We start from the raw sequence: 23684 nt of genomic DNA, 5'->3' as shown, positions 1-23684 counted from the left end.
CTTGACGTTTTCCACATTTTGTTACGTTTACAGCCTTATTCTTAAATGGATAAAAAATAAAAACATAACTCATCTACACACAATACCCCATTATGACAAAGCAAACACAGGTTTAAAACATTTTTTTGCTAAATAATTTCAAATAAAAAAAACATATCTCCATATACATATACCTTATTTACATAGGTATTCAGACCTTTTGCTATGAGACTCAAAACTGAGCTCAGGTGCATCCTGTTTCCATTGATCATCCTTGAGATGTTTCTACAACTTGATTGGAGTCCACCTGTGGTAAATTCAATTGATTAAATGGGATTTGGAAAAGGCACACATCTGTCTATATAAGGTCCCACACTTGACAGTGCTGTAGCATCATGCTGTGGGCATGTTTTTCAGTGGCAGGGACTGGGAGACTAGTCAGGATCGAGGGAAAGATGAATGGAGCAAAGTACAGAGAGATCCTTGATGAAAACCTGCTCCAGAGCGCTCAGGACTTCAGACTGGGGTGAAGGTTCACCTTCCAACAGGACAACAACCCTAAATATACAGCAGGAGTGGCTTTGGGACAAATCTCTGAATGTCCTTGAGTGGCCCAGCCAGAGCCCGGACTTGAACCTGATCGGACATCTCTGGAGAGACCTGAAAATAGCTGTGCAGCGACGCTTCCCATCCAACCTGACAGAGCTTGAGAGGATCTACAGAGAAGAATGGGAGAAACTCCTCAAATACAGATGTGCCAAGCTTGTAGCGTCATAGCCAAGAATACCTGAGTCTGTAATCGCTGCCAAAAAGGTGCTTCAACAAAGTACTGAGTAAATGGTCTGAAAACGTACGTAAATGTGATGTTTAACATTTTTAATACATTTGCAAACATTTCTAAAAACCTGTTTTTGAGGAGGAAATACAACAATTTAATCAATTTTTTTGAATAAGGCTGTAACGTAACAAAATGTGGTAAAAGTGAAGGGTTCTGAGTACTTTCCGACTCCACTGTATGCAGTCCTATTTTCAGCGGCTGATGGAGCGCACGTTGTGGACTGCACATGTTACAGGTTTGATATTGAAAGATATTTTGTGTATTTGCAGTTGACCCTGAAAACTTGTCACACAGATTGCAAAGCATTCCCAAAAAATGCCAAACATCTCTCTTCCTCCCCACATCAATAGAATAGTAGTGTAGAGTGTATACACTAACTACTCAGTTGTGAGCTTTGCCTTACTAAGTGCTTATAAATATTGGATGGCTAAATGGGAAATGTTAACATTTGTCCAATTGCCTTGTTGGCCCGATGAAATATTAATCACCAAGAAAGGCTTGTTTTACCACAACAGTGAGAAAAGGTAAACCTGAAACGAATTACACTTTTTTGTATTCCTTTGTAGATGTTGAGCTTCTTTGATCCTTCTTGACCCCCATTTTCCATGTCTGTCAGGGATGATACATGCAGCACGCCCTGCATTGTGGGCCAGTCAATTATACACGTAGAGATTCTAAAAGTAGGCATCTCAGATCTACAGTGGCAGAAGACGTCAATTCCAGGACAATACAACTTATTTAAAATGAATGGCCTCTACTTCTTGGATGCTGGATTTCAGCTATTCACTGTAATCTGTTGAGTTAGCTGGGTCAGAGATGAGTTCTTCTGTTAGTCCAAAATCACACCTCCCCTCCTCTACCACTAGCAGCTCCAGAGAGGCACAGTTTAACTCCCTCCTCACGTGACGCTGTTCCTACAGAGCAGGGTGCTGCTCCTGCCAACACACTGGAAGCCCCAGATTACTATGCCTGGTACGTTATCAACCTGCAGATCCAACTATCCATGGATTTTCACATTTAACTCAAACACACCCTACAATTCAACCCAAATGAACTCAAATTGTCAGTCAAATTGAGAGGGACAACATTCTTCAAGATAAATATGCCTTTAATTAGAAAATATTACAAAATGATGCATGTACACAGATCAGTAGACTCAGTCACTCCTTCTTACGACTCGTCCTGTGGGACTTTGGTTGAGGGCACCAACATGATGTAGAGGCCAGAGCTGGAAAGAGAGAAAAACACCAAAACAAACAAAGGAGAAGACGTTGGGTTAAAAGGGTACTAGGGCTCTCATAAAAGAAGAACAAACAACATTTATCCATTACATAATGTGTTTATCATGACTATTCCAACATCCTCACTTCCTGGATACGCTTGGTAACGTGGATTTAAATGATGTATGCGACTTCATAAAACTGTCGTCAGGTCTCGTCATTGGGCCCCCAGTGTACGGCTGCGGTCCAGTCAAACAGACAGAAGGTTGTCTGACCTGTTTCCAGGGTCATGGTTGCTATGACATCCAGTGACATGACAACACAGCAGAATGGACAGCTAGACAATAGGTTGCCCAGGCCTTGGTCTACGAGACAGATCTGTCTTGAACTTCCAACTTGTTTGAGTGTTTGCATTTACTCAACTTGCCACAGAATGGGGAATAAGGAATATTTTGAATACAGGCAAAGCAACAGTAAACCTACAATCAATTTTAGTGCAAGGCATTTCATATTTAACCATGGCCATGGGCAAAGTCAAAAGGAGGCTGTGATATCAGAAACGTGGCACAGATTTCTCTATACAGACCAGAGCATTCTACTAACTCTTTACACAGACCAGAGCATTCTACTAACTCTTTACACAGACCAGAGCATTCTACTAACTCTTTACACAGACCAGAGCATTCTACTAACTCTTTACACAGACCAGAGCATTCTACTAACTCTTTACACAGACCAGAGCATTCTACTAACTCTTTACACAGACCAGAGCATTCTACTAACTCTTTACACAGACCAGAGCATTCTACTAACTCTTTACACAGACCAGAGCATTCTACTAACTCTTTACACAGACCAGAGCATTCTACTAACTCTTTACACAGACCAGAGCATTCTACTAACTCTTTACACAGACCAGAGCATTCTACTAACTCTTTACACAGACCAGAGCATTCTACTAACTCTTTACACAGACCAGAGCATTCTACTAACTCTTTATACAGACCAGAGCATTCTACTAACTCTTTATACAGACCAGAGCATTCTACTAACTATTTACACAGACCAGAGCATTCTACTAACTCTTTACACAGACCAGAGCATTCTACTAACTATTTACACAGACCAGAGCATTCTACTAACTCTTTATACAGACCAGAGCATTCTACTAACTATTTACACAGACCAGAGCATTCTACTAACTCTTTATACAGACCAGAGCATTCTACTAACTCTTTACACAGACCAGAGCATTCTACTAACTATTTACACAGACCAGAGCATTCTACTAACTCTTTACACAGACCAGAGGATTCTACTAACTCTTTACACAGACCAGAGCATTCTACTAACTCTTTACACAGACCAGAGGATTCTACTAACTCTTTACACAGACCAGAGCATTCTACTAACTATTTACACAGACCAGAGCATTCTACTAACTATTTATACAGACCAGAGCATTCTACTAACTATTTACACAGACCAGAGGATTCTACTAACTATTTACACAGACCAGAGCATTCTACTAACTCTTTACACAGACCAGAGCATTCTACTAACTCTTTACACAGACCAGAGGATTCTACTAACTATTTACACAGACCAGAGCATTCTACTAACTATTTACACAGACCAGAGCATTCTACTAACTATTTACACAGACCAGAGCATTCTACTAACTATTTACACAGACCAGAGCATTCTACTAACTCTTTATACAGACCAGAGCATTCTACTAACTCTTTATACAGACCAGAGCATTCTACTAACTCTTTACACAGACCAGAGCATTCTACTAACTCTTTACACAGACCAGAGCATTCTACTAACTCTTTACACAGACCAGAGCATTCTACTAACTATTTACACAGACCAGAGCATTCTACTAACTCTTTACACAGACCAGAGCATTCTACTAACTCTTTACACAGACCAGAGGATTCTACTAACTATTTACACAGACCAGAGCATTCTACTAACTCTTTACACAGACCAGAGCATTCTACTAACTCTTTACACAGACCAGAGCATTCTACTAACTATTTACACAGACCAGAGCATTCTACTAACTCTTTACACAGACCAGAGCATTCTACTAACTCTTTATACAGACCAGAGCATTCTACTAACTCTTTACACAGACCAGAGCATTCTACTAACTCTTTACAGAGACCAGAGCATTCTACTAACTCTTTATACAGACCAGAGCATTCTACTAACTCTTTATATAGACCAGACCATTAAACTAACTCTTTACACAGACCAGAGCATTATACTAACTCTTTACACAGACCAGAGCATTCTACTAACTCTTTACAGAGACCAGACCCTAATAATAGCTATTTTTACAGACCAGACCATTATACTAACTCTTTACAGAGACCAGAGCATTCTACTAACTCTTTATACAGACCAGAGCATTCTACTAACTCTTTATACAGACCAGAGCATTCTACTAACTCTTTACAGAGACCAGAGCATTCTACTAACTCTTTACACAGACCAGAGCATTCTACTAACTCTTTACACAGACCAGAGCATTCTACTAACTCTTTACACAGACCAGAGCATTCTACTAACTCTTTACAGAGACCAGACCATTATAATAGCTCTTTATACAGACCAGACCATTCTACTAACTCTTTACAGAGACCAGAGCATTCTACTAACTCTTTATACAGACCAGAGCATTCTACTAACTCTTTATACAGACCAGAGCATTCTACTAACTCTTTATACAGACCATTCTACTAACTCTAAAGGTTAAAATGAATGTGAGATGGGTCTGGCGATGTTCCCCTCCTTACCTTTAAGCAGACACGGCCTCGAATCAGGGCATAGGGAACTGGGCCGTAGCTCCTGGAGTCTGTGGAATTCCTAAGATTATCCCCTTCCAGCCACACGTGCCCTTTTGGAACCTAGACACACACCCACGGCAAGACACACACCCACAGCAAGACACACACCCACAGCAAGACGCACACCCACGGGATGACACGGGAAAAAACACAACGATAGAAAATATTGAATTTGTTCCATGACGACTGCAACAGCCAGTTATACTGTAAACAACACCATTCCCTGACCTAGCTTTTAAACTTTGTTTACATGAAGGAGTGAGACAATACAGCGTCAGCACCCTCCACCCACCATTATGTAAAGAGAGCCCACCTCATCCGCCTCGCCCAGCTGAACATCCCCCCCCTACCTTCCCTCACCCCAACTTAACGTCAACCCCTGGTCTGTCCTCCTTTAGCCCCGGACGGTCATAGGAGCAAGGGGTCATGTGTAACGGGGGCAGGGTCAGGGGGATTTAGTGGGACTTCAAAAGGGGCCATTAGGCTGTTGGCTGAGATCTAACCCCCTCTTACCAAGGGAGATCTAGAGGGGGAGAGAGAGAGAAAGGGGCCAAGGCTGAAGATTTTCAGTCAGATTCGTCCACTGGTCTCCACTAGTGAGGCCCGAGCTGCCAGTGGGGTGGCCAATCGGAGCGAGCGCTAATCCACAGTGACACCAATTATGATTCATCTCATCACTTTACTAGAGTAATCTTGTCAAGGCCCTAATTAAGTTCCTCGTCCCTCCTATATGTGAAGACAGGATGAACAACACATTATATTGTCATAATGGGCATCACAATCTGCAACTGTGTTTGTGTTGCCTAACTTTTTAATGAACAAAGTCTTGGGGAGAAAAGGAGAGGGAGATGAAATCAGATGAGAACATTATCAGAGGGTGGGGGGGAGACGCAACCACTGATGTCTTGATTCCAATTGTGCGCGTCCATCGTATCGCAATCGTCCCAACATCCAGAATCATTATGCAGTATTAACCTATGCATTGTGTTGCATTTCATATTCCATAGATGAGCCAGATGAGCTGACACTAATCGTGATGCAGTGACATATTGACCTAACACGAGGTAAACAACTCGGCCCCCGAGAACAACGACGACACAAACCAATGTCATTAAAGAAGTCATTTGAGAAGCATATGTCAGCCTGCCGCATTCCCACCATTACCCCTCAGTAGCATGGCAACATATGGCTGCTCCCAAGCACACAGGGACCAGAGAGGAACGCCGGCGCCATTTGTCATCTGCTGGACCATAAGCCCTTGCTATGCCCCAGCCTCAGCCTCCATCTTAGACTGACTCACTGCCTTTGTCCTGCTCAGAAAGGTCAGGCGTGTGATATCATCAACACGACCCTGTCGGTAGGCACGCTCATCTATGTTTTAGGAGACACAAAAGGGGCGGCTGCTTGAACACAGGTTCAGACTACTTCTGGATTCAAAGCGGGTTCAAGTCTCCATAGAAACACATGACAATGTCGTTATTGAAAGTGCTTTTGAGGCTAGCAGAAGGTCTAATCTGAGTCCATTACACTGCCTCAGAGTTTAGCAAACACTAGGTAGGATACATTAGTGGTGGTTAAAGCTTAGGGCCCACGGAGTGAAGGTTTGGAGGAACTAGCTAACTAATCCAACATCAAGGTATAGGTCAACTCTATTCAGGATCTAGACTCCATTCTGTCCACTACTAACAAGGTCAATCAATTTAGATCGATCTGCTGCGGGTCAATCAAGAGTGATCAACAAATACACAGACACACAAACACCAAAGCTCTGATTGATTCGGAGCATCACACTAATGACCCTGTAGAGAACATTCCACACGGAGTCTCTAGCCACAGACAGGGCATCGCAAAGTTACTCCTCTGAAATCTATAGTCAGATTTATTTACCACTAATGAACTGGTAATTCATTGGTTATTGTTAAAAGGCCTGTTAAAGTTGATCTGCCATGTATGGCTCAGTTGGTAGAGCATGGTGCTGGCACAGCCAGGGTTGTGGGTTCGATTCCCTGGGACACCCATACGTTAAAATGTATGAATGAATGACTGTAAGCCGCTTTGGATAAAAGCGTCTGCTAAATGACATATATTATTATTGCAGTATGTTATGATGTGGTGAAAGACCGAGGGTTCACACATCACCTTGCAGGTTAACACATGTCAGAAACGTACACTTTATTATGACTGGGATGGTGTAAAGAGAGGCCAGACTATCATTTGTAGAAACGGATGTCCCTGACGTTCTCCTCTTTGAACCTTAACTTAACCAGAGGGTAGAACTAACCTCTCCTTTCATATTACCTGCACCGGATGTTCAACTGGATCTGGTTATTACCTAGGGGTATGATACTGGAGGTATTGGAACGAGGTAGACATGTTCAAATGGATCTGGTTATTACCTAGGGGTATGATACTGGAGGTATTGGAACTAGGTAGACATGTTCAAATTCTGTCCCCCGTCATAGTTGGTAGAACTCTTCTTCTCTGATTAAACACCTGCAAGCTCACCGCAGGCCTTCATAACCACAGCAGTCTCTGAAAACTAATTTATGGATCACACACCAGTGTTGAGTGAAGGTAGAGAGGATGTCAAGGATAAGCACCTGCATGATTGACAGGCAGAGAAGCAAACACTCCTCCTGAACTGTTTACCTACTTCTCTATGACACTAAGCCCCGAGTCTGACATGCCCTCTCCCAACTCCCTACACTGAGTCACCAGAACAGAATGAGAGAGCTCAGCCAAACCATAATCAACAGACATTGTTACTTTCCACAACACACTTCCAGCCAGCCCAGTCATCCAGTCAGACTGTGTGCCCAGCTAGGGTTTAGGGTTGAGTGGCGTATCTCAGCTCAACCTGGCGGCTGTGTTGTGATGGGACTCAGAGGGAGTGATGGAACCTGTTCTGTGGTTGGGTGGTTGAAGGGGTGGGGGCGAGGCTATGTGTACCTGTCAGAGACGTGTCAAGGTGGGAAAGCTGAGCTCACCTGGATAGTGAAGTCTGCCGTTCAACAGCCTGGTCTGGCCTCACCCTGAGTCGCTCATTAAGCTAACATGATTGAGGTAGAGTGCTGTTTAAGGCCTCACCCTGCTTCGCTCATTAAGCTAACATGATTGAGGTAGTGCTGTTTAAGGCCTCACCCTGCCTCATTAAGATAACATGATTGAGGTAGTGCTGTTTAAGGCCTCACCCTGCCTCATTAAGATAACATGATTGAGGTAGTGCTGTTTATCTTAATGAGGCAGGGTGAGGCCTTAAACAGCACTACCTCAATCATGTTAAGGCCTCACCCTGCTTCGCTCATTAAGCTAACATGATTAAGGCCTCACCCTGCTTCGCTCATTAAGCTAACATGATTGAGGTAGTGCTGTTTAAGGCCTCACCCTGCTCTAATCATTAGACTAATATCATTGAGGTACAGTGTTTTGTCTAACATGGAGGGAATATCTTTAGACTCTGAAGGCTCTCTCTCCCCCTCCGTCTCTCTCAAAGACACCCACCATCACATCATGGATCAAATGTCTTTGTTGTGACAATGCAGCAGACATACTGTAGGAAAGACTCCTAAGAGGTGACAAGCCAATTTGTCCATCTCCTCATCATCAATGTGGGAGGAAAGAACCTGCCAGCCCGTCAGAAGAAAGAGGAGGTGAGGACAGGCTCTCGTATAGCACACAAACAAAAACATGCATGGTGGGATGCCTTATGTCACACAAGGCTTCTATTTCATTAACACCACAACCAACTGTGTTGACAGACATTTTGGTGTGTGTTTTGACGGGGGAAACCCTACAGAGATTGGTCTGGTCTTATTCATTGTTGACCTATGTCTTGCACTGAGACACATTTCAGAGGTACCGATCTGCCACCTTAATTTGACCAGTTTCTCACAGCAGGGAAATCATCCTGCAGTAACAGGAAATGTGGGTTATTATGTGGATTAAAATGAACTGACATTTTTGTATGGGCTGATACATTTTACATAAGGGTAAATCAAGTCTGACATTTTAAAGTGTGAATAACAAACATTAGAATACGTTTTAAAACTTAAATACACAACATGTCTGCATTTTCTGCGCCAACAGAGTGATCCAATTAAGAGAGTACATCTGTAGGCTGAGACCTTTGACCAAGACATGTGTAGAGATTAAACCTGTTCTGCAGTAACCTGTTCAATATAGCTTTACTGCCTGTGTGTAGAGATGAAACCTGTTCCCAGAGGAAAATTAGTTTCTTTCATTTCCTGGATGACACCAGCACATCCTGTGTGTGGTTACATTCACCTATACGTCCACTGTTCATGTGAGAGTGTGTGTACACACACACACAACACAAACACCTCAGCCCACCCATCAACCTGTCCACTCGGTTGGCACTAACTCTAACAGGCTTCAGAGAGATTGGCAGGCTGAGCGGTGGCTGAGGGCGGCGTGGCCGGGGAGAGCAGTAATAAGAATGCAATGACAGTGGTTCCACCACAACCACGGCTCTGAGGAAATGCAGTCGCTGTCAAAAGATGATATTTGGACTGACGACACAAGATGGATGTCCCTGGTCTGGAATCTAAACACCCAGAACACACTGGGTTGAGTTGAAGACACAGGGGTTTGGCTACTTATGAAGATGATTGACTGAAATGAGAGACTATCTGAAACACAACATGAAGTGTCTTGACAAGGCTTAATCGTTCATCCAGAATGTATTGCTTTACTGGCTCATTTCAAGCCCTCGTCAAAGTCTTCTCCAGGTTGTTGTTGTAAATGTGCTCTCAATACTCTTACCTGGTAAACTAAAGGTAGAATGCTTTACATGTGGCTGAGAGTCCTGGGGCGTGACTGTTGATGAATACTTTACATGTGGCTGAGAGTCCTGGGGCATGACTGTTGATGAATACTTTACGTGTGGCTGAGAGTCCTGGGGCATGACTGTTGATGAATACTTTACATGTGGCTGAGAGTCCTGGGACACGACTGTTGATGAATACTTTACGTGTGGCTGAGAGTCCTGGGACATGACTGTTGATGAATACTTTACATGTGGCTGAGAGTCCTGGGACATGACTGTTGATGAATACTTTACATGTGGCTGAGAGTCCTGGGACACGACTGTTGATGAATACTTTACGTGTGGCTGAGAGTCCTGGGACATGACTGTTGATGAATACTTTACATGTGGCTGAGAGTCCTGGGACACGACTGTTGATGAATACTTTACATGTGGCTGAGAGTCCTGGGACATGACTGTTGATGAATACTTTACATGTGGCTGAGAGTCCTGGGACATGACTGTTGATGAATACTTTACATGTGGCTGAGAGTCCTGGGACATGACTGTTGATGAATACTTTACATGTGGCTGAGAGTCCTGGGACATGACTGTTGATGAATACTTTACATGTGGCTAAGAGTCCTGGGACATGACTGTTGATGAATACTTTACATGTGGCTGAGAGTCCTGGGACATGACTGTTGATGAATACTTACGTATTGGTGGGTCTTGAAGACATCCGAGGGGCCACTGGTGCAGACTTTGTCTCCCTCCAAACCGATGACTCTTTTACAGATGTTCATATGTGGATCAAATGGACTCTTAGCGATGACTATATCACCACTGCAGACAGAGAAGACAGGATCCATGGGGTGTGATGTCATTCACAGATATCAGGGAGAACATCAAGGGGTTACGGTGCAAAAAGACACCACTCAGGGTAAACTATGTTTTACTTTACCAACTTTGAGAATTTCAAGTTGAAAACTAAAACTCACTTCTCGATTCTGCAGAGATGGCGACTCAACCGTTCTGAGAAGACAACGTCGTGGCTTGTGATGGTGGGCTCCATAGAAGGACCAGAGCACTGTGGGTAAATTCACAGACATTGAAGTTGTTACTCGGGAGTTCACAGACCATGGCCACAGAGAGAAAAGTATCCTACACACCGCAACAAACTCTCCGATGTACTCAAAGGCACAGTGGGCGACGCAGCCGTACTGGATGGTGTATCCCACGAAGCCCAGGGTCTTCCCCAGCGCACTGCGGAACATCTCACCACCTACACAAACACAACACACATCATTACAGCGCTTCATTCAGGGGACAGACAGGTGAGGGGTGAGCTGTCACAGCAGCTAGTCTATTAGCAGCTCTAGGAGTAGTGTGCAGTGCAGACTAGTGTCACACTCCCTGGTGTTTCATTCTCAGGGGCTCTACAGCCCGTTGACACCACAGAACCAGCCTAACCTTTGACCCTGTGTGAGATTGGCCAATCGACACCTTGCAGGGGACGGACAAACATACCAGCCTAGCAGCTTCATACTAGAATCAGTCCCTAACACTGCCCTCCCTGCATCAACCGTGCTGACCGGGGTCTTCAGTACAGCTTCATACCAGCATCAGTCCCTGTTACTGCATCAACCATGCTGACCAGGGTCTTCAGTACAGCTTCATACCAGCATCAGTCCCTGTTACTGCATCAGCCATGCTGACCAGGGTCTACAGTACAGCTTCATACCAGCATCAGTCCCTAACACTGCCCTCCCTGCATCAACCATGTTGACCAGGGTCTTCAGTACAGCTTCATACCAGCATCAGTCCCTAACACTGCATCAGCCATGTTGACCAGGGTCTACAGTACAGCTTCATACTAGCATCAGTCCCTATCACTGCATCAGCCATGTTGACCAGGGTCTACAGTACAGCTTCATACTAGCATCAGTCCCTATCACTGCATCAGCCATGCTGACCAGGGTCTACAGTACAGCTTCATACTAGAATCAGTCCCTATCACTGCATCAGCCATGTTGACCAGGGTCTACAGTACAGCTTCATACTAGAATCAGTCCCTATCACTGCATCAGCCATGTTGACCAGGGTCTACAGTACAGCTTCATACTAGAATCAGTCCCTATCACTGCATCAACCATGTTGACCAGGGTCTACAGTACAGCTTCATACTAGCATCAGTCCCCAACACTGCCCTCCCTGCATCAACCATGTTGACCAGGGTCTTCAGGACAGCTTCATACCAGCATCAGTCCCTAACACTGCCCTCCCTGCATCAACCATGTTGACCAGGGTCTTCAGGACAGCTTCATACCAGCATCAGTCCCTAACACTGCCCTCCCTGCATCAACCATGTTGACCAGGGTCTTCAGGACAGCTTCATACCAGCATCAGTCCCTAACACTGCCCTCCCTGCATCAACCATGTTGACCAGGGTCTTCAGGACAGCTTCATACCAGCATCAGTCCCTAACACTGCCCTCCCTGCATCAACCATGTTGACCAGGGTCTTCAGGACAGCTTCATACCAGCATCAGTCCCTAACACTGCCCTCCCTGCATCAACCATGTTGACCAGGGTCTTCAGGACAGCTTCATACCAGCATCAGTCCCTAACACTGCCCTCCCTGCATCAACCATGTTGACCAGGGTCTACAGTACAGCTTCATACCAGCATCAGTCCCTAACACTGCATCAGTCCCTAACACTGCACCAGGGTCTACAGTACAGCTTCATACCAGCATCAGTCCCTAACACTACCCTCCCTGCATCAGCCATGCTGACCAGGGTCTTCAGGACAGCTTCATACCAGCATCAGTCCCTAACACTACCCTCCCTGCATCAGCCATGCTGACCAGGGTCTTCAGGACAGTTATCCAGTTCTGTGGGAGCCATGGAAATGGAACGCGTAGTCTTTGTTGACTGCCATACACACACACACACACACACAGAGAGAGAGATATCAGTGTGTCGTCTGAACAAACACCGCAGCACCACTCAGGGTATTGACTTTTACTCAGAACGCAACCTGCCGGATGGGGAGAGAGTGACTCAATCTTTACACACACGCAAAAAAAACTGAAATAGCCTTTTTTTCCAACGTAAGGGACATTTCAAAGGAAACAACAACTGCATGATAAAAGGTATGGTAGAGATAATCTAATGTTTCCCCGATCTAGCCCTGGTGAGAATGACTTCCACATACCGTTCAACAGTCTGGGGTCGCTAAGAAATGTCCTTGTTTTTGAAAGAAAAGCACATTTCTTTCTATGCTGAAAGGCACAGATACTCAACTAGTCTAAAGAGGGCCAGTTTTATTGCTTCTTTAAATCAGAACAATAGTTTTCAGCTGTGCTAACAATTGCAAAATGGTTTTCTAATGTTCAATTAGCCTTTTAAAATGATAAACTTGGATTAGCTAACACAACGTGCCATTGGAACACAGGAGTGATGGTTGCTGATAATGGGCCTCTGTACACCTATGTAGATATTCGATAGAAAATCTGCCGTTTCCAGCTACAATAGTCATTTACAACATTAACAATGTCTACACTGTATTTCTGATCAATTTGATGTTATTTTAATGGACAAAAAAAATGTGGTTTTCTTTCATTTACAAAACAAGGACATTTCTTAGTGACCCCAAACTGTTGAACAGTAGTGTTCATCCTGATGGAGGGATTACAAAGTAGGCTACACAGCCAGTAGACTATGTGTTCTGGGGAGGGTTTAGAGGTGTATGTGTTCTGGGGAGGGTTTAGAGGTGTAGGCTACACAGCCAGTAGACTATGTGTTCTGGGGAGGGTTTAGAGGTGTAGGCTACACAGCCAGTAGACTATGTGTTCTGGGGAGGGTTTAGAGGTGTATGTGTTCTGGGGAGGGTTTAGAGGTGTATGTGTTCTGGGGAGGGTTTAGAGGTGTATGTGTTCTGGGGAGGGTTTAGAGGTGTATGTGTTCTGGGGAGGGTTTAGAGGTGTATGTGTTCTGGGGAGTGTTTAGAGGTGTATGTGTTCTGGGGAGTGTTTAGAGGTGTATGTGTTCTGGGGAGGGTTTAGAGGTGTAGGCTACATTATAGATCATATCACACCTGGCTATATTCAGACACCATGCTTTTAGCTTAGGACTCTGTCCTGCAAGACCACCACAGGGTAAGGAATTCCTCTTTTTCTCTCTATTCATCCCTCTTTCTCTCCATGTCTCACATCCCACCAATAACATTATTAACCAAAGCTAGCAGAGCGGAAACCAAAGCCCTAAATCCTCAGAGCTCTGGGAATGACTTCCCAAAGATGGACATGGATTAGACCCCCGCGTCCTGTACCCCGTCCCCCACAATCCCCAGGTCCCCAACAGACCGAGTGTCAGGTGGCTCTCCCTGCGCCCGCGAAAGGCGTTAACCCTAATCCCATTACCCCTCTGTCCCTTTCAACACACACACACACGATACTCTTCTCCCACCTCTCACCCAAAATACAAACTGAATCCATATCCTGTTGCTGATATTGCTCCACCTTTCATGCCTACTGCATATACCCCTGCCTCTATCCCTACATCCTACTGCATATACCCCTGCCTCTATCCCTACATCCTACTGCATATACCCCTGCCTCTATCCCTACATCCTACTGCATATACCCCTGCCTCTATCCCTACATCCTACTGCATATACCCCTGCCTCTATCCCTACATCCTGCTCATATACCCCTGCCTCTATCCCTACATCCTGCTCATATACCCCTGCCTCTATCCCTACATCCTACTGCATATACCCCTGCCTCTATCCCTACATCCTACTGCATATACCCCTGCCTCTATCCCTACATCCTACTGCATATACCCCTGCCTCTATCCCTACATCCTACTGCATATACCCCTGCCTCTATCCCTACATCTTACTGCATATACCCCTGCCTCTATCCCTACATCCTACTGCATATACCCCTGCCTCTATCCCTACATCCTACTGCATATACCCCTGCCTCTATCCCTACATCCTACTGCATATACCCCTGCCTCTATCCCTACATCCTACTGCATATACCCCTGCCTCTATCCCTACATCCTACTGCATATACCCCTGCCTCTATCCCTACATCCTGCTCATATACCCCTGCCTCTATCCCTACATCCTACTGCATATACCCCTGCCTCTATCCCTACATCCTACTGCATATACCCCTGCCTCTATCCCTACATCCTACTGCATATACCCCTGCCTCTATCCCTACATCCTACTGCATATACCCCTGCCTCTATCCCTACATCCTACTGCATATACCCCTGCCTCTATCCCTACATCCTACTGCATATACCCCTGCCTCTATCCCTACTAGAGGTCGACCGATTAATCGGAATGGCCGATTAATTGGGGCCGATTTCCGATTGTTATGAAAACTTGAAAATTTTATTTTTGGGCGCCCGATATATATTTTTGTATACCTTTATTTAACTAGTCAAGTCAGTTAAGAACACATTCTTATTTTCAATAACGGCCTAGGAACGGTGGGTTAACTGCCTTGTTCAGGGTCAGAATGACAGATTTTCACCTTGTCAGCTCGGGGGACCCAATCTCGCTACCATAACTAGTCCAACGCAATAACGACCTGCCTCTCTCTCGTTGCACTCCACAAGGAGACTGCCTGTTACGCGAATGCAGTAAGCCAAGGTAAGTTGCTAATTAGCATTAAACTTATCTTTATAAAAAACAATAAATCACTAGTTAACTACACATGGTTGATGATATTACTAGATATTATCTAGCGTGTCCTGCGTTGCATATAATCTGACTGAGCATACAAGCATCTAAGTATCTGACTGAGCGGTGGTAGGCAGAAGCAGGCACGTAAACATTCATTCAAACAGCACTTTCGTGCGTTTTGCCAGCAGCTCTTCGTTGTGCGTCAAGCATTGCGCTGTTTATGACTTCAAGCCTATCAACTCCCGAGATGAGGCTGGTGTAACCGAAGTGAAATGGCTAGCTAGTTAGCGCGCGCTAATAGCGTTTCAAACGTCACGCCCCCTGAGCCTTCTAGTAGTTGTTCCCCTTGCTCTGCATAGCTAACGCTGCTTCGATGGTGGCTGTTGTCGTTGTGTTGCTGGTTCGAGCCCAGGGTGGAGCGAGGAGAGGGACGGAAGAAATACAAATGGTATGGAGGGAAATAGTCCTATAATTCCTATAATAACTACAACCTAAAACTTCTTACCTGGGAATATTGAAGAGGAACCACCAGCTTTCATATGTTCTCATGTTCTGAGCAAGGAACTGAAACGTTAGCTTTCTTACATAGCACATATTGCACTTTTACTTTCTTCTTCAACACTTTGTTTTTGCATTATTTAAACCAAATTAAACATGTTTCATTATAAGTATATTTTTTTAATGTATTTTATTAAGTTAAAATAAGTGGTCATTCAGTATTGTTGTGATTGTCATTACTACAAATAAATAACAATAAATTAAAAATTGGCCGATTAATCGGCATCGGCTTTTTTGGTCCTCCAATAAATCGGTATCTGTGTTGAAAAATCAATCAGTCGACCTCTAATCCCTACATCCTACTGCATATACCCCTGCTGCATATACCCCTGCCTCTATCCCTACATCCTGCTCATATACCCCTGCCTCTATCCCTACATCCTACTGCATATACCCCTGCCTCTATCCCTACATCCTGCTCATATACCCCTGCCTCTATCCCTACATCCTACTGCATATACCCCTGCCTCTATCCCTACTGCATATACCCCTGCCTCTATCCCTACTGCATATACCACTGCCTCTATCGCTACATCCTGGTCATGTTTCATCCCTCCACCCTGCCATGTCTTTGCCTCTACACTAGGAGTCCTGGAATAATCTGTGGTGAATGTGTGTGATTGTCTCTCGATGTGTGTCACTGTGAAGATATGATCTTATTGGAGGAAAGAGAAAAAGGGTCTGACAAACAGCAGTGAACCCAGTTTGTGTGCACTTCTCTGATCATAGCAGCCCCCTGGTCCTACAGGTCAGTCCAGTCCTAATAGGAACCTAGAGTAGAACTGAATCCCACAGGTCAGTCCAGTCCTACTGGGGACCTAGAGTAGAACTGAATCCCACAGGTCAGTTCAGTCCTACTAGGAACCTAGAATAGAACTGAATCCACAGGTCAGTCCAGTCCTACTAGGGACCTAAAGTAGAACTGAATCTCACCACAACAGACTAAATCAAGGGCCTGTACAGAGGGCCCTCTGAACACCTATCATGGAGTATCAAGGATCAGAGAACATTTAGGACTATCACAACCACTCAACATCACACAGCCATATCCCCCAAACCAGTGTACAATCCCCTATATCCTTCATTATCTCTCCATTTCATCCCTCCATTCCGGTGTGCATTCATCATAGGTAGGGATTATGGTCTTAACATAATAAGATCACACGGCCAGTGACTGATATCAAGAGAGAGGCCACATGCAGCCACCTGGTTTTATCTGGCAGTCTCTGTCACCCATGGGGTGTGTGTGTTACATTACACAAGGAACTCAAATTGGGATTGAGAATGAGTTGGGACACACCACCAGAGACATCTGATAGGATCTCTACCCCCCGATCCCCCTGGCTGTGGGTCTAGGACAAACCCCACTAGGCTATCTCCTCCATAATACCCTGCCTGTGTCTTCTGGGGTAGCTGTTGACATTCAGCTGGACATTAAACTCTAAATCTCTGTCTGTTAATCCAGGATTACACACCAAATATGTTCCTGGAAAAACAAAGAGTGGTAGCAGCATCTGAGTGGAACCATCTGTGTCAGCTGGACTCCTACAGTCACATGGCTCCCAGAGCCGCCGCCCTCCTACAGTCACCCGCCGCCCTCCTACAGTCACCCGCCGCCCTCCTACAGTCACCCGCCGCCCTCCTACAGTCACAGGCCCCCAGAGCCGCCGACCTCCTACAGTCACAGGCCCTCAGAGCCGCCGGCCTCCTACAGTCACCCGCCGGCCTCCTACAGTCACAGGCCCTCAGAGCCGCCGGCCTCCTACAGTCACCCGCCGGCCTCCTACAGTCACCCGCCGGCCTCCTACAGTCACCCGCCGGCCTCCTACAGTCACCCGCCGGCCTCCTACAGTCACCCGCCGGCCTCCTACAGTCACCCGCCGGCCTCCTACAGTCACCCGTCACCCGCCGGCCTCCTACAGTCACCCGCCAGCCTCCTACAGTCACCCGCCAGCCTCCTACAGTCACCCGCCAGCCTCCTACAGTCACATGGCTCCCAGCGACAGCGGGTGCACAACTACAGGGGATCCCAAATCCACCAGTGAATAGAAAAACCCCATTGGGTGTCTTTTACCTCTATGATCACTGACTGGGGGACAACATTCAGACAATAGTTCAGGAATCACAAGCAGCAGAATTTACATACAACTTAATTAAATTTGTCAACTGTATGACTGGATACAAGAGTCAACATGGAGCACAGTGTGACACTAATAACAATCATACAACCTAAACTAGGCCTAAATAGACCAAGGCCTATATCGTCATTACCAGTCAGTAAGAAGGGGGCTTCTAACAGAGAGAATAGGGATATCAGAACCAGCTGGCTGACATCTTTTGTCATTTAGCAGACGGTCTTCTGCAGAGCGACTTACAGTAGTGAGTACATAATACATTTTCCTACTGGTCCCCCGTGGGAATCGAACCCACAACCCTGTCGTTGCAAGCGCTATGCTCTACCAACTGACTGCAGTAGGTTCCTCCTTGGAATCACCGCCCCTGGTCTCCAAAAGTTGTTTTATATAAAAGTCTGTAATGTCTATGTTAATGTTTTAAATGTATGTCAATTGTAAAGTATTTTTGTGTGTAATGTATTTTCATTAGTCCTATGTGTCAGACCCCAGGAAGACTAGCTGTCTCTAATGGGGATCTAATAAAATCAGAGAAAAAGGTTTCACTCTACGAAGGCAGTCATTATCAAACATGACCAGTCTATTAGGAGCACAAAGGGAGTCACAATTCAAACAGTCTACAAGGCCCTTGCTCTCTTTACAAGCCTACATTAGGAAAACATGGGCTGAAAGAGGGCTGGGCCACTGGAGGGCTAAGAGGCTTACAGACCCCATGTCAGAGATGGTGCTTCTCCCTGTGGACCCCAGATGGGGAGGGAATGAATCCCACCTCTGATGTCCCCTCTCTGGGCAGCAGAAGGCAGTGGAAGGGTGGGTGCTAAAGCTCGATTTGATCTTAATGTGAGTTTTAAAGGGGGACTGACCAGGGATCTGTGTGCAACTATCAGCACAATCAGAGCTAATCCTACTGTTTTAGAAACAGACACCTGTCTGGGACCGAGAGTGACAGATGCAAAACAAATCACAAGTCACAGCCTTACAATGTAGCCATCTAGCCCCCCTCTCCCCTGTTCCTGAACACAGAGATGATTGAACAGACTGATCTCCACATTGCTCTTTTCATTGTTGCTAGCAGCAACCCAGCCGCCAAACAGCTGAGCAGGGTGCCTATTTGAGGAGTCAGAGGCTTAGAGCCAGCAATCAATGGGTCAGCCCAGAGCAAATAACAGTCTAGTGATATGAATACGACTGCTTTGAATTGAAACGGACGTGTCTGGGGCTGCTGGGCCCATGTCCCCATACAATGACACGGAATAGAATACTGGTGACTAATCTTTATTGTATTGGCCGCTGGCTGGTGTGTGCGGTGCTGGGTCGGTGTTGAGAGAGTGGACTGATCTTATCAGGGTCTTGTATTGCTTTCACAATTAGGTCAGTGTTCATGCCAATGACTCAGACACCTCAACAGAGCACCCCCCCCCCCCTCGCCACCAGCTAACGTCCCCACCCCACCCATCATGTCAGAAGAATAGGTCTATGCGCATCAGGCCATATTGTGAGCTGGACATGTACTGTATTTATAGACGTATGATTTGCAATATAGCCTAAACATTCACTAATATAGAACTAGTCATGATAAATGATTCACTCGGCAGCTGTTGAAAAAGCCAAAAATATAGACATTTTGAAAAAATTGCTATTGGAAAAAAGTCTAAAAATACAACGGCCTGAAGAAAAACCCTAGCCCCACTAATTGTCCATGTACCCTAAGAACATTACTTTCTTTTCAATGCTACTCAAACAAACATGGAGTACATTGATGGAGATCTGACTTCCCCTCTAGTCACAGCCATTCTATTCCCTCTCCCAGTGACACACAGCTAGCGCTATAGCGGAATAAGACTGGAGAAACCAGAACAATATACAGAGGAAGAGGCTGACATGTTATGACTGCCTGCATTATATGGTCCAATCAGATACACTGATGGATAAAACTGATATAATATAAATAATACACAGGGACGGATGACATTCAAAAAGGAGGGAAAGAGATGTTATTTTAGAAATACTGGCAGTCATGTTGATACTACTGCCACACATTGACCTGTAAGGCCACATACAGTAGGCCACATACAGTAGGCCACATACAGTAGGCCACATACAGTAGGCCACATACAGTAGGCCCTGGGGTTAAATTGGGAATTTAGACGTGGTGGAATTATTCACTTCAAAGTTGATTTATGCCTCCCGAGTGGAGCAGCAGTCTAAGGCAATGCATCGCAGTGCTAGAGGCGTCACTACAGACACGGGTTCGATTCCGGGCTGTATCACAACCGGCCGTGATCAGGAGTCCCATAGGGCGGCGCACAATTGGCCCAGTGTCGTCCGGGTTAGGGGAGGGTTTAGCCGGAGGGGGGCTTTACTTGGCTCATCGCGCTCTAGCGACTCCTTATGGCGGGCCGGGTGCCTGCAGGCTGACCTCGGTGGTCAGTTGAACTGTGTTTCCTCCGACACATTGGTGCGGCTGGCGGGCGGGTGTTAGGAAGCGCAGTTTGGCAGGTCATGTATCAGAGGACACATGGCTCGACCTTGGCCTCCCGAGCCCGGTGGGGAGTTGCAGCGATGAGACAAGATAGAAAGGGGATAAAAAAATAAATAATAATAATAATAAGGGTTGATTTTCCCAGTGACATTGTCCTCTCCTAATATTCAATGGTGATGAAACTGGACACTATATCCTAACCCCGGGTAATACACTTATTATTATACATTAAACAGTCAATTATTTTATCCTTTTCATTTTTAGATGTCTCTTAGATCTTGTGGGTCTTGCACAATGCCCTGTGTTGTCAGTAGAAGGCCTGGCTATATTCCCCGGGTCTCCTGTCAGCCCATGTTTACCTCAAAGCGCTGTCACAACAACAGGACTGCCTCTGCTAAGAGCATTTTGTAAAGTGAGCAGTTGGGCCATCACTTCTAGTCTAGAGCATAACAGCATCCTTACTGAGCTGTAAGTCTCTCATCTTAACCCACCACACATACAGCTCCCTATGAGAGGCATGCCTCTTCTCTTGCAGTGCTCATAGAGCGCTCTGGAGTAGGATGAAGTTTCCCATAGACACTGGTCTAAAGTTTTACGTTTTCCCTCATAATGGGTATGGTTACGATTTGGGAAGGTTAACTGATCCCAGATCGGTGTCTAAGGACAAATTCTACCAGGGGCTACTGTACCTCTGTTTTATAGTATTGGGTCTGTGTGACAGGGAAAGTTAGCTGAGACTCAGTCTGTATTCCTTCTGCAAGGGGTCAGACCCTGACCTGAGATGACTGGAGTCACAGTATGAGAGAGACAGAGGTTAACAAAGACTAGTCTCCTTCATCAGACTGTCCAACAGCTCCTTGTTTTGACAACACTGAGTCTAATTACGAAATCAGCCTGAGAGACAAAGACAAAGGCTAATTTGAAGACTAATGTTACAATCCCCAAAACTTCAGTTCAAACTGTGGCCGACTGGAAACATATAGCCACTCCTCCCAACCTCACCCCCGTTATGCTAGATTGAACCCCTTCCACCCACCCCACACCTGCTCAGCAAATTAGTGTCTTGTCACAGGCATGATTTTTTTATGTCATGTAGAATAGGAAATTGTGTCAGTTCTACACATTAGGCTGCATTTATATGTGTAGATGTTACACCTCACTAATTAAGTCCTGGCATCGCCATGGCTCTGCCCCAAGGTCACATGACCAGAAACTTCTCATTTGCTGGCTGATGTAGGCAGCAAGCAGAGGGCCACTACACTTTAAGTAGTAAAGTGGTTGTGAACATGATAAACATAATGTCCAATAGTTCAAATAATCACTTTAAGATTAATCAACTGGGGTATAAGGAAGGTTGTGATGTTACACATGCACACATTTAACTTCATGTAATTTTAGGTTCTTGACCAGATGGCTGTCCAGGCATCAGTGAGGGTAACCTTGCAAAGGTTGAGAAAATAAAAAAGAGAAAACTTTACTAGCTTATGTATCACAAAATACTAGTTGGCATGAGGTCTGAAAGGGGGGACTTTTGGTTTGAGGTTTTGAGGAGCCTATTTAAAATATAGCCAAGATGAAAGATTGATGAAAGATGACAAAAGGGATTCTTTCTGATGATTAGAACAACATGATTGCAACATGCATTTGGCTGATTTCATAACAGATATGATAAAACATAGATCTACATCTTTGTTAGGCTGGATCAGGACTCTCCAACACTGTTCCCGGAGAGCTACCCTCCTGTAGGTTTTTGTTTCAACCCCAGTTGCAACTAACTTGGTTTATTAAGCAGCCAACTATTAGAATCAGTTGGCTAAATTAGGGTTGGAGCGAAAACCTACAGGACGGAGTTCTCCCGAAACAGGGTTGGAGAGCTCTGGGCTATATGCAATATTTATGCAAATCAAATATTATAGATCTATAAAAGCCTACGTTTGAAGGTCATAGTCTGCTACTTTCTAGTCTCGAATAGTCTACATGTGTGTCATTTGAAAGCTAAGTGTCTATTCACATTGCAGACTGATGACCGTATTCTCTAGAATGCAAATGGGCTGGCAGGCTGGGATATTGTATTTCAAATACATTAGTGTAACCCTAATCTAAAGATAAACAAAGCTGTAATCGTTTTGTACGGTTGAAGACTGGGCAAAACAAAGGCAACTCACAAACAGAACCCCATCTGCATGTTCGAGTTTCCTAACCATCAGTTTGTTGTAAATCAGAGTTGTGTCTTTATTTCACAGAATCGCAGCTTCCTATTCAGCAAAATACGTTCACTAAATGGTAATAGACATTTAAAACATGTATTTGTCGGTAAACGGTCCGATAATCAACTCACCGCTATCCAGCTCCGACAGCTACGGAAGCTGCCCTCACACAGACACGCTACCTAACAACTGCTTCTGTGATTGGTAGCGACTGAGCAATCCCAGCTCTGATTGGGTTGATGTAATTCAAAACATCAACATTCGTCACCACGGGGGGAAAAAAAGCATGGCGGCCCCCAAGATGAGCGTGGGTAAACCCACCGTGGACCGTTTACCGTGCAATACCACCAGTTTTCAGAAGAAATCACGAAGCAAACTAGTTTCAATACCTGGCACAAGACCTTCGATTCAAAACGGGCAACTTATTGTTTCGACTGGTGTCACATCTCTCGACTACGTGATTGGTCAGTCTGCCACGAATGTGTCGACAGCTATGAGTTGTTTTGCTTTTTCTGATTGATTAAACTATCTAACAATAATAATTGTTTTAATTTAGTTAGTTTTAAAGGAATGTTGTAACTATTCAACTGCATGTCTTCAACCACTGAGTCGCATGAAGGTAGCCGGCTAGCTTCACGTTATTTACTATAACGTTAATATAACGTCAACAATAATTCGTGTGCCCCATTTGAAACAACCGGCACACCTTCACGCCATAGTAATGGTTGTCAGCTGGCTCTGGAGTATTCGTCAGTCATGGTACTGGGCACTCGTAACTTGTTTGCAGGTTTTTGTTCCAGTCCAACACTTATTCAACAATGAGCTTGATGAGTTAGAGCTGGCTCAAAAGCCTGCTCTCCCTGTGGGACCACAGAGCAAGCAGTATTTTTTGCTTTTTAACGCCTACATATGAAACAGTTAACAGGCCTAT

General features: G+C 45.0%; 2 protein-coding genes across 3 annotated transcripts in view; one reads left to right on the top strand and one right to left on the bottom strand.

Annotated features, from left to right (window-relative positions):
- Positions 1–1904: 1904 nt before the first annotated feature.
- On the bottom strand, positions 1905–23033 carry LOC110526731 (mitochondrial inner membrane protease subunit 1). 2 transcript variants are annotated; one of them, XM_090239212.1, is made up of 6 exons: positions 22885–23033; positions 10836–10948; positions 10665–10753; positions 10383–10509; positions 4848–4958; positions 1905–2045 (listed from the first exon to the last, which is right to left on the bottom strand). In XM_090239212.1, the coding sequence occupies exons 2-6, from the start codon at positions 10938–10940 to the stop codon at positions 1974–1976; spliced, it is 504 nt and encodes a 167-aa protein (XP_090095338.1). In that variant the 5' UTR covers positions 10941–10948; positions 22885–23033; the 3' UTR covers positions 1905–1973. The 2 variants fall into 2 exon arrangements, with proteins under 2 accessions (XP_090095338.1, XP_090095339.1); XM_090239213.1 differs by lacking the exon at positions 4848–4958 and having other exon boundaries at positions 22885–22957.
- The window catches only part of LOC149983146 (elongator complex protein 4-like), a 107988-nt gene continuing 107334 nt past the window's right edge, over positions 23031–23684 (top strand). The window contains exon 1 of the mRNA XM_090239210.1: positions 23031–23217. Within this exon, the coding sequence (XP_090095336.1) occupies positions 23040–23217 (178 nt within the window). The 5' untranslated portion in view covers positions 23031–23039. The remainder of the gene's footprint in view (positions 23218–23684) is intronic.

The sequence above is a fragment of the Oncorhynchus mykiss genome, chromosome 6 (genome assembly GCF_057628025.1).
Source record: "Oncorhynchus mykiss isolate SJ-2025 chromosome 6, ASM5762802v1, whole genome shotgun sequence".
Lineage (NCBI taxonomy): Eukaryota > Metazoa > Chordata > Actinopteri > Salmoniformes > Salmonidae > Oncorhynchus > Oncorhynchus mykiss.
This window is presented reverse-complemented; position numbering and strand designations above follow the sequence as displayed.